The 11,365-nt window shown below is 43.4% G+C and overlaps 1 protein-coding gene across 1 annotated transcript; it reads right to left on the reverse strand.

The window, feature by feature from the left end:
* Positions 1–9,952, reverse strand: glis1a (GLIS family zinc finger 1a; the record flags this gene model as incomplete). The annotated part of the gene is made up of 5 exons (XM_080836231.1): positions 1–143; positions 1,309–1,462; positions 2,666–2,776; positions 4,169–4,330; positions 9,074–9,952. 5 exons carry the CDS (start codon positions 9,950–9,952, stop codon positions 1–3), a joined length of 1,449 nt encoding a protein of 482 aa, XP_080692357.1.
* Positions 9,953–11,365: the final 1,413 nt, after the last annotated feature.

Genomic DNA, 11,365 nt, shown 5'->3' on the forward strand with positions numbered 1-11,365 from the left:
TCACTTGTCCTGGAGGCTCCTGCCTGGGGGCATGGGGGCTAGTTTATGTGGGGAGCTGCCCACACTCTGCTGGAGGTCACATGATGTGGGGGACAGGTCCGGGGATAAAGGGATGATGCTGGCATCAGAGTAACCCTCGGACCCTAAGAAATGACAAAGACTGAAACTTCATCTATAGTTCACCTATGGGGTGAGCAAGGTACTTCAGGTTTCAGTTACACATTTGTTTTCTTATGCTCACATAGACTGAATTGGATTTATTAATCACGTGTTAATAATATGGAAAATTACACTGAAATATACTTTGTCATTGATCATGTTCAGTTGAATACCTGGGAACAATAGTGAATACCATAATACTTTTTTAGTCAAATCAGTGCATGCAAGCTGATTTTAGTTATTCATGCTCACAGCCTTTCTCAGAGAGTTTATCCTCAATGTTTTAAACATTGACATATTTGTCTCTCCACTGACAAATTGAGTCGTTTGAACTATGACAGATGTTTTCTTTTTCACCCTGGTCCACCATGCAAACTTGCCAGCCATCCGAGGCAATTAATGTGGACAACCCCCTTGGCTTTTGACTCTGTACACGGCCAAAGGAGCTTCAGTTCACCTGACAGTTTCTTGAGCTGGGCACAGGCACCCATAAATGAGTATGGAAAAGAAAAAACAAGTAAAAATGCAGTAAAAACAGCATGGCGTGGAATGTGCGAGCTATGGAGACTGTGGCCAAATGCCTTCAATCCAGTGGCTTGCCCAACCGACTGACTGAGCAAACAGAGCTCTGACATTTAGAAGAAGTGATGTCAGCTAACTTGGGGTTTGATAGACAGAGATACGTGTGTGATTGGTTTCTTCACATTATCAACTGTAACGCATATGGCTGAAGTAATACTAGAAGTCATCATAATCCATCTCCAAAGGGTCTGCGGGTAGTACGCAATGCCACATTATGTGTAAATATTAGTCAGGCAAAGCTCATCTGTTTGTCAAATAACCAGGGAGGGATTGCGTGTGTCGTCCAAAATAAGAAACAGGAATTTCAACAATCTGTGTGGCTATGGTTTCTCTGCTCCATACAAGTTTAATCAAATGTTCTACCAACCCTTGGCACAGGCACCCAGTGTCCCTTGGAGGGAGCGGAGCTTGGGGTCATTATATGGCACGGCAACCTCACTGACACGTCTTACAAACTGCAGGGGGAGGCAGAGCCGATGTCTACAATGAAAGAATTGGACCTTTGTGTGTGTAGCTGAGGTTGTCCATGGTGCGGTGTGGTGCAGTGCGGTGCGGTGTGGAGCTCACCTGAGAAGGAGTCATGGCAGGGCTGTGCGAGGGGCCTGGCGGTGGCGAGCCTGGGGGAGCAGGGCTCAAGCAGACCTGGGGCGGCGCTGAGGAGAGAGTGCAGCGCCAGACACTCACTCATGCAGTCAGTCTCCACCTCAGAGCACAGCAGCACCTGTCAGGCAGGCAGGCAGGCCGTCAGTCACTCACACAGAGGCGTCCATCAGAGACAACACTCCCCAAGGCAAGAGGAGACACTCTGTCCCAGACTGCCTACACACTAATGCGTAAACAAAGTCTGCTCTGTAACTCACCAAAAATATTTCAAGGCAATAGTACGCAAGGGGGAACACACACATAAGTACACAAATCCATGATGACAAACTACACATGGCGGTGAATACAGGAAAGAAATGATTCTGTGCTTACTTAGACCTTGAAGAATACTGTATTGCAAAGATAAAAGGTAATTGCAGGTCAACACAACCGATCTCATTGCTGAAATGACTGTGTTGTAAATACAATAGACCTATTGTTCTGGATTTTGGAGCTTCAAGGAGGATTCTCCCCAAGAGACAATATGATCTATATGTTGATGACCAACCTGTAAATATTAAAGTTTTATTAATATTTCTGCAGTGCAACAGCACGCATCTCCCAAAGCTGTTTTGATAGCACCAATAGGTCCGCGAGAGCTGAAAACGCCATTTTAAAGTAATTGCATACTCTATTAAATTAAGCTCAGATGCTTGTTTACCATTTGCAAATTGCATGGACTCACTGGGGTAGGCTGGTCCAGAGCTTATTAACTGCAATACAGGCACACATGTGGTCCCGCTTACAGCAGTGTGCATGTGGGAATACACAATGTCCCTACGCCACCCCCACCCCCACCCCACTCCATCATCCCCATTCTGTACAGTACACACAACTACAGAACAATGGGTCTTTTCTGTGTAAATGTAATGAAGAAATGTGTGTGTGTGTGCTATGCATCATCTTTTAGAGCATATTTCACAATAAGGCATGTAGCCTTGGAGAGCTTTGTCAAATGACAATGCAGCCATATATTCCCGAAATAGCTGCGCTCCCAGAGAGATGTCTTTACTCTCCATGTCCCAAAATGCCTTACTCAGGAAGTTCAACCACACCAGTAACCAGGCACAAACATCTGTCACTTCACACCGACATGGGATTATGCTTTCGCAGCAAGAGCAGGGAGAAGCCACTAGTGTTCCCTGGTTGTAGTGAGCTGTAGGAGTCTGTCCTGTCTGTGAAAGGGCTTACCTGGTCTCGAAGCTGCTGTGTTTTGACTGTGTGAGCATTGATGTGTTTGTAGTGAACTTTGAGAGTCTGTCCTGTTTGTGAATGGTCCTACCTGGTCTCGAAGATGCTGAGATTTGACTGTGTGGGCCTTGATGTGTTTGCGCAGGGAGCTGGGGTCTGTGTAGCGCTTGGTGCATCCAGGCAGCTGACAGGCGTAGGGCTTCTGTTCACAACACAGAGAGACAGAGAGACAGTGGGGGCTCAGGACAAACACAGATTTGGCCTCTGACATGGCACTGGGTTAAGTAAGGGAATGCAAACAGATGTAATCTAGCAGGATAAGCACAGGTGCAGTGTGATAGCGAGAGAGTTTACAAATAAAGGAAATTATTTATGACATCTCAGTTTAGTACAGATTGCAAGATCTCTGAGAGGGAGTTCCTGACCACAGTTGTAAAGCAATGTGACAGCTCTGTAATTAGTACAAACAACGTCATACCTTTCTGCTGTGTAACCAAAGGAAAGCAAGCAATGCGAGAGACAGGCAGAGAGAGAGAGAGAGAGAAAGAGGCGGGTGAATTCTTTTTTAATGATCCAATAACATTATAAAATGTCTTACATCATCCTGGCTGCTGGAATGAAAACTTTGCTTATATTCATAACAGACTGAATGAATCATGAAACACATTACTGTACACATTTGGGTTAGTCATATTAGTTATGAACAGATATTTTCCACACCTTCTGCGTGTAAAGCTCGCTGCAAAAGCGCAAGTGATGATGGCACCGTGGCAACCGCTGTCAGGCCCACGTGAACCGAAAAGGCTACATGAAAACCACCCAACTTTAACGCAGCCCACCATGTTGACTTAAGTGTGCAGAGGAAACAGATATCACTGGCAGGCTGGATGTTACAAGACCTTTATTAGCTGGCGTGAAACCCAAGCGGCGAGTGCTGCGGGCGGCGAGAGACACACGGCCAGCACTGGTAGCAGTGGAGTGGCTGTCTTTTCCTCTCCCTCCACTCATTAAAGTGAAAGGGGATCTCCCTGCTGAAGCCCACTGTAATTCCTGACTGGGACTTGTGTAAATAAAGAGGCTGTTATTCCAAAGGATTTCACTGGGCTGGAAAAAGTGACAGGCATGCTCCGACCGCTTGTTTGTTAGTATTAGCACTAATGGGCTTGATATGCACCCTAACTCTCTGAGAGGACAGATGACCAAATGATTTTTTTAAAGGGGGGCAGGGTAAATTGACACAGGATGAAGAGAGAGAGAGAGAGAGAGAGAGTGAAAGAGAGAAAGAGAGAGAGAAATAGAGGGTTTTTGTACGTCAATGGCCATAAAAACAAATGGTAAAACTTTTTTAAGTAGCCAAAGCCCTCCTCTGGGGCCAAATAATTGTCAACGTATCTTCAGTAAGGCTTTGGAAGTACTTGAACCATTGTGGCTGTGGAGCAGCTTAGTTTAATCACTAATGCAGCGCTACTGATGAAATTCAGATCAAAATGATGTGCAGCTGATCTTAACACGATTTGCTCAGATACCTGAGATTCTTCTGTGTAGGGTTTAGCGTGGTTCTAAAGCAGTTCTGAGATGGTGTGCAGGAAGGTACCGTGTCCAAGTGTGTTCGCTGGTGTTTGGCCCTGTCACTGGAGTTGCTGAAGGCCTTGAGGCAGCCGGCATGCTGGCAGATGTAGGGCTTCTCTCCCGTGTGGCTCCGCAGATGGATCTTCAGGTTCTCCAGGCGAGAGAAAGCCTTACTGCAGCCTTCAAACTAGACAGACGCAACAAAAGAGATTGACTACATTTTTTTAAAGACATTCATGGAATGTCATAAAAGTTCATGTTCATGTTGTGTGTGGTAATGTCAGCAAACAAACTGATTACCAGCTTCCTTAAGTGGTGTTGGCATATGGTTTCAATAATATGTCTAAATACCAGAGAGGAGGGTACCGGTTAAAAAGAACACATATAATATGACCACGAGGTTACAAAGGGTAGTCATTAATAACCAGCCCCGGCCCCTCCTCCTTACCTCCGCCATACCTACAGAAGTGAGTCCTATGCAAGTCTTGGAAAATGGCAACACACCATAAAATTGTAATTTCCTGAGCTGCACTGTAGCTATGTAGTAAAAACTGTGAAGAAATGGAGTTAAGCTCTTGTTACATAGAGAGGCCATGGTCCCTTTTATTTGCCAGTTCAGTATACACAAGAAGCAAAATAGAACCTTGAATGTCACAGAAGCATCACAACATATGCCAAAATATGTTATTGGTATAAGATCTGAAAAAGTTTAAGGAGAATACAGCATTTGCATATGCCAGTCCTATTTGCATGTAGAAAATGAAGAAAAGCCTATGAAATTGAATTCACAAAAACAGCTAACATATTTATTTATTGACCAAATGGTCCAACATTAACCCTGCAGGGACAGAGGCCTTTTTGACTTTTTGTACCCTAACTAAAAGTGCCTTGATGTTTTTGTACCCTAACTAAAAGTGCCTTGATGTTTTTGTATGACCCTAGTGTGAACAAATATGTGAACATCTCCCTCCAATAACTGGTGTGAACCCTTTTAACAATATCGACTACAATCAAACATTTCCATGTGCTGCTGATCAGCCCCACACAACAGTTGGGGGGGATTCTGACCCATTCCTCCAAACAGAAAAACTTCAACTTTGTGGTTTTAGTGGGCTCTCTGGCACAACCCCTTCCTTCTCCCTCCTTGAGACAGAGCCAAATGGCTTTGTTTTTGACCCATCCATCCACAAAACAATCAATCTTCTGGCTCATCTAGTTGGCCTAAAACTCAACTTAAGCAATGTTCTTCTCAGAAAGAAGTGACTGCCATTTTGGGATCCTCCCATGCATACAATTCTGGGTCTTGTTTCCCCGTGATAAAGGACTAATGAACTGATGGACTGATGGATTGAGGTAAAGACAGGGTATCCATCTTTGAGAGATAGATCAACAGTCTTTAAAAACATAAGTCGATCTACAAAAGAATGATTAAGGCAGAGGACGTTTCGAAGTCTGGACCATAATCCAATAGAATACCAATATAAATGTAGAACCTGAAGAAGAGAAAGCCCACTGCAAAACTGAGCTGAATTTCTTCTGTATGGAGGAATGGGCCAAAATTCCTCCCAACTGTCGCACAGGACTGATCAAATGTGACTGAAAATGTTTTCTTGAAGTCATTGCTAAAGAGGTTACAACATTCATATCATATGGTCAATACATTAATTAATAAGTATACAATTTTCTGTGAATGTGGTTTCCATCTGCCTCTCTTCATCAATTTTTATAACTTAAATGAAGATCTGATCACATTTCAGGTCATATTTATTCAGATTTTCAGAACTCTGTAAAAGGTTCGAAAACATTTTAGCCCCACTACACATAGCGGAGGAAATCATGTTCTTAGAAGGATACAAGTATGTATTCATTTTTACACTGGTTATTCACATACTTAACAACAACATGAACACTGTTGAAACCATTACTATACTGAAAGAACAGCAGCCAAAGTAACCTAAAGACACAAATAAACCTCTTTACATCTCAGGGGACTTCATAGGAAACCTTATGCATATTATAGACAAAAGATTTCCCACATTTCATTGTTTTGTTTTTTTTCCAAGCCTGCCAATGAGTCTTTCAGTAAGTCTCTTAATAACCGCAAATAAATAACACACATGTACCCAGCCTTTATTTAATGTGCTGTTAAGCTTACGAGAAATGTGCTGAAAAGGCCACTTGCTCTTACAGTGAGACGTTTTCTTGGAACTTTGAAATTACTCACTTCATGCCTGGCTTGAGTGCAATATTAAAATCATAAATCATCCGAATGCCTTCCAGATGGACACTCTGCGCTCGCTGCGTATATCAAACCAAAAGCTGAGGCATTGCCATGCATCAACATTTCAGCATCCTGCGTCCGCATTCGAGTCTACTGAGGCCAGAGCAGCGCTTGAGTAAGAGGGTAAATAATCACGAAGGCGGGGTGCTTCTCAGTAGTGCTCATCAGGCAGCCTCTGCCCAGCACTTTATCACGCTCTGGGGAGACGGTTGGATGGATTCAGGGTCAAATCTGATTTCACTTACAGAAATGTCTTTTCTTCTTTTTTTTTGGTGTACTCAAAAGACTGTTGCAATTTTTCTTAAACGTAATTTATTTATTTATTTGAAAATGTGTTTTGAAATCTGTGTTTCACGATAACTGACCCAAATACATTTCACTCACCGATGACAACTCCGTGATTTACAGACCACAATACGTGATGTCCCTTCGGACCCATATGAGGATGCTCTGCCTGTGGCTTCCCTCTCTCTCCCCCCCCCTCTCTCCATTCTTGTGCTATTTACTCCAGCTGGAGGCAGATGTTTAAACATCAGTTATGTTTTCCTGCACAGATTCATCATCGAGGTGTGTCAGCTGTAATTCTGATAGATATCCAGTCATCTGATTAATTTACAATACAACTCAGAGAAGGGCTTTACTCTCGGCAAGATCATTCCATTTACCCTCTTGCTCACCAGTTGACTAATAAAGCATAGTTCTAAAAAAGCGAGAGCTTGCAAGAACCAAATTAGTCAACAAATGTCATTAATTAGTTTGCTGCTGTCTCATGACTCTGTGTCTAATATCGCTGATAAATCTCGAGGGTGGTTAGAGTTTAATTCTATTTGTAATAACATAAATCTAATAATAAGCATGTTTACAGTGTGACATCATCATTTGTATCGAATGTGAGAGGTGAAAGTAGCAAAACTAAATTTGTGTCTACATTAGCAACTCATTCAATAATAATGGTGAATAAAACATTTGTATTCACGAGAGTATTTTACATGGAAACATTATAAAATGTAATGACCAAAACTGTTACAAGTAGAATCCAGCATTGCAACTGGGAATTCAACTCGACTTAATAAATGACCTGTTACTGCAATCAGCATTTTTAGGCATTACGATTTGACCACTGGATAACCTCTTATTAGCTCATTGGCATTTAAAGGCACCCAGTGCAACTTTATAGGCTTGAGACTCGAAAAATAAACATTCAATTTCTAGTGTTTTTTACACGTAGTAAGTTTCAATAACTCCATACCATTACATATCGACATTCAAGGAGCAAAGATGAGACGTCGTTGTGTGGTGAGAACTGATAGAAAATCGTAAACAACAACAATCGCCAGTGGGGAGAGGCCATTTTTCCATTGACTGGAATCCTGCTTTATTTATTGGTGGCACCAATAAATAAAGGGCTACGCTCTTGCGGCTAGTTTTAGCGCTGCTTTTAACGCCCAAAGTATCAAATAATGATGCAAATGTGCTTATATGGTGAAGTAAATGTCAATATCATTGTCTCATCCAGAATATTTCCATTTTTATGTCCTAATGTTGCACTGGGTGCCTTTAATACAGATATAGCTCAGGCCTACTCACAATTGTCTTGTGGTTAGCTAGGCATCACATAATTTACATCTTTGCCATGTTGCTTTTCCATCTCTTTCTAAAGTAATTTTGACATTTTTTTTGACTGACAGGAGAAGTCCTAAAACTGAAAGACTAATTGTGTTGCCTCAGTATTGCCTCAGTATTGTCCCTGTCAACAAACTTGTTTTCCATAATATAATTTGACAAATGATCGCTTTGTTATCCAAGACATTTCCTTTCACTGCTTCATGTAATCAAATACATACAAGTATTTTGTTCCCCATCACAATACCCCATTACTGAAGTGAGCCTGTGACTGAGTTTACTGCCAACATGTTGCAGGATGAGGTCAATGCAGCCAACAGGTCTGTGAACAAACAGGAAATGAGTGCATGTCTGCTCCAAAGTAACTAACATTTAATCATGAGCTTGTCTCAAGTCTAAGAAGCAGAGGTTTCTCGTTTGTTTGCTTTTCAATTCATGGGAACATCCTAAAAATCCCAGTTCCTTCAGAATACATCCCACCTTTGTCCACATCAACCCCCATGTGAAGTGGCCTCTCGTCAGACTAGCGCACATTCCTAGTATTTCCTCAGGGAAGCCTTCAGTGTGCATAATGAAACAAAACACCAGGAGGGACAAGGACAGTTAAGCTCAAACCACCCTTCCATCTTCAGCTGAGTATGCAGCATGACCACATCATTTTAGTTCTACTGTCTGAAAAAGGACATTGATGCCAGGGTACAACATCAATGTAGCAGATCAGCAGTGGGAAAAAAACAATATTAACACTTTTGGGATATTTCCCAAATATTGATTGTGCTTATATCCTATAGCCTCCATGAAAGCATGACTACAAGAGCCTTTACATGACATCTCAACATGAACTGCAGTGGTCAGACTGAGCTTGTGCTTCTCTTTCTCTTCTTGGCCTGTGCGTGGAGGCACAGATGGACGCTTAGTGAGCCCGTGAGGAAGAACAGGATATTGTAAAGAGACTTATTTTCTAGTTCATAGCCTGCCAGAGGCGATGGATTAAATCATGTTTTTGTAACATTTAGTTCAACTCACCATGCACTTGTTGGGCTTTTCCCCGGAGTGGACCCTCATGTGGATTAGGAGTTTGTAGCGTGCGTTGAAGGGCTTGTACCGGCGCACACAGCCTGCCCAGAAGCAGGTGAAGTCCTCACCTTTCCGCTGGTCCACATGAACCTTCTCTATGTGCCTCACCAGCTCCTCTGTCTGCTTGTACGCAGCGCAGCAATCCAACCACAGGCAGGCCTGCTCTACTCCTGGTGACACACACAGCCCACCTCCCTCCAGACCGCTGGCTGGCAGTCTGCCTTGGATCTGGAGGTCCTTGGACAGTACCGAGGTCATGATGCAGTCCTTGAGTTCTGTGGCAGGACACTGTTGGGAGTTGAGGTGTTCGTGTGGTGAAGGTAAAGTGGAGCATGGACCAGGATGGTGGTGCTCCTGACTGAGATGTACTCGATCCTCCTCATGCTTCAAGTGGAAGAGCCCCTTGTTGCATGCTGGAAACTCGTCGTCCGGCTCCTGCTTCAGAGAGACGAGACGTTCCTGCTGCTGTGTAGGGCCGTTTGTGATGACATCATGGCTAGCTCTGGACAGAGGAAGCGTGGGAAGGGGAGCAGAGCACAGGAGCTCTGAAGAGGAGCAGAAGGAAAGGCTGACAGGGGATGAAGAGGAGGAAGAGTAGAAGTGGGGTGGTGAGCTCATAGATATTGAGGAGGTCAGAGAGTGGAGGTAATCCTTGGGACTGTGAGACCTTTGAGGCAGTTGGACTTGAGGAAAGGCAGCCACAGGACTAGACACTTCCTTATTGACTCTGAGACGAGCAGCCATGGCCTTCTGGTTGGAACTCACAGTGGAGGCCATATTCATGTCCGCAGAGGTAACAGACACAGGAGACATGGAGAAACGATACATGCTGCCAAGGAGAACTGAGTTGGTCAAATGATGAGAGCATCCTGGGGTCGATGGAACGTGAGGGAGGTTGTCATCTGTGCCGAATCCTGGTCGGAAGCCATAGGAAGTCAGCTGGACCTCAGAGGGCCCAAGGCTTGTGGGTCCCATGAGGACACCTGAAATGCTGCCTTATTTGTTTGAGACTCTAACAGGCGTGGTCTCAGAGTTGGACCTAAGAGTCTCCCGCTTTCCTCTCTGAATGGGCAGGAGACCAAATGCAATTAAACAGGGGGTGCCACAGCACCTATGCATATTCTTACTCGCCGAAAACCTAAAAAGAAAGAATTGATCAAACTTCAATGTAATGGTATAATTATCAAAACAATGACAAAAGTCTTTCATTGTTTGTGAGACAAAAAAGTTAGATACATGATGCTAGTACCTTGAAGGAGTGTGCTGGTGTTTGTTGCTATGCTTGTATACAGTGTTGGCAGATAGGTGTAGTCACTAATTCTCCCTAACATTTTGGATCACTTCTTCCTCAGCGCTGCCAGCTCTTCTCACATCAGCTTACATTGCTGCAGGTCAACAATTCTCTCAACTGGGGGATAAAGAAAATAAGAAATGTGGTTTAAGCCAAAGAACAATTTGCTAATCTGCAGGATCCACATACATTACACATTTCTCACATGTAAAGCTTTATCACTTATGAAGAACATTAGTACTCACATCTAAAGCACCTCTATAAAGCTTTATTCCTTAGAAGAACATTAGTACTCACATACAAAGCACATCTATATAGCTTTATTCCTTAGAAGAACATTATTACTCACATACAAAGCACATCTATAGAGCTTTATTCCTTAGAAGAACATTAGTACTCCACATAAAAGCACATCTATAAAGCTTTATTCCTTATGAAGAACAGTAGTACCTAAAGCAGATGTTCTGAGCTCCATCAGTGGGGCCTTTTCTATCCACACTCTTTCATAAAGCTAGAGTGCACGCAAACTAGTTGGGAGGTCAACTGACATGTATGATTAAATGGATCACGCGCCAGCCGGCAAGACCTTTTGGAGCTGCTCACAGCCTGTGGACATGTATATTTTTACTTCTCGTAGGTGTGCAAGTTGTCAGTGTGATTTCAGTCTGAATGACACCTCGGACACAGTGTGCCAGTAAAGAGGAACAAACAGAGGTTTGTGCCAGGGCAGATCGCCTGGAACCTCGGCCAGGTGAGGATGCAGAGGCGAGCGTAGTCAGAAGACTTAATGGACCAGATCTTTCAGCTAATGAGAAGCAGGCAGCCCAGAGCAGGGCGAGGACTTCTGCTGTCCAACAGTCACACTACTGTACGATCTTAGGTGAAACCTTTCATGGTCGACATGCTTTGTGATTTCTTTCTCAGCACAAAGTGCTATTTATACGGCAGCC

The sequence above is a fragment of the Sprattus sprattus genome (genome assembly GCF_963457725.1).
Source record: "Sprattus sprattus genome assembly, chromosome: 4".
Classification (NCBI taxonomy): domain Eukaryota; kingdom Metazoa; phylum Chordata; class Actinopteri; order Clupeiformes; family Clupeidae; genus Sprattus; species Sprattus sprattus.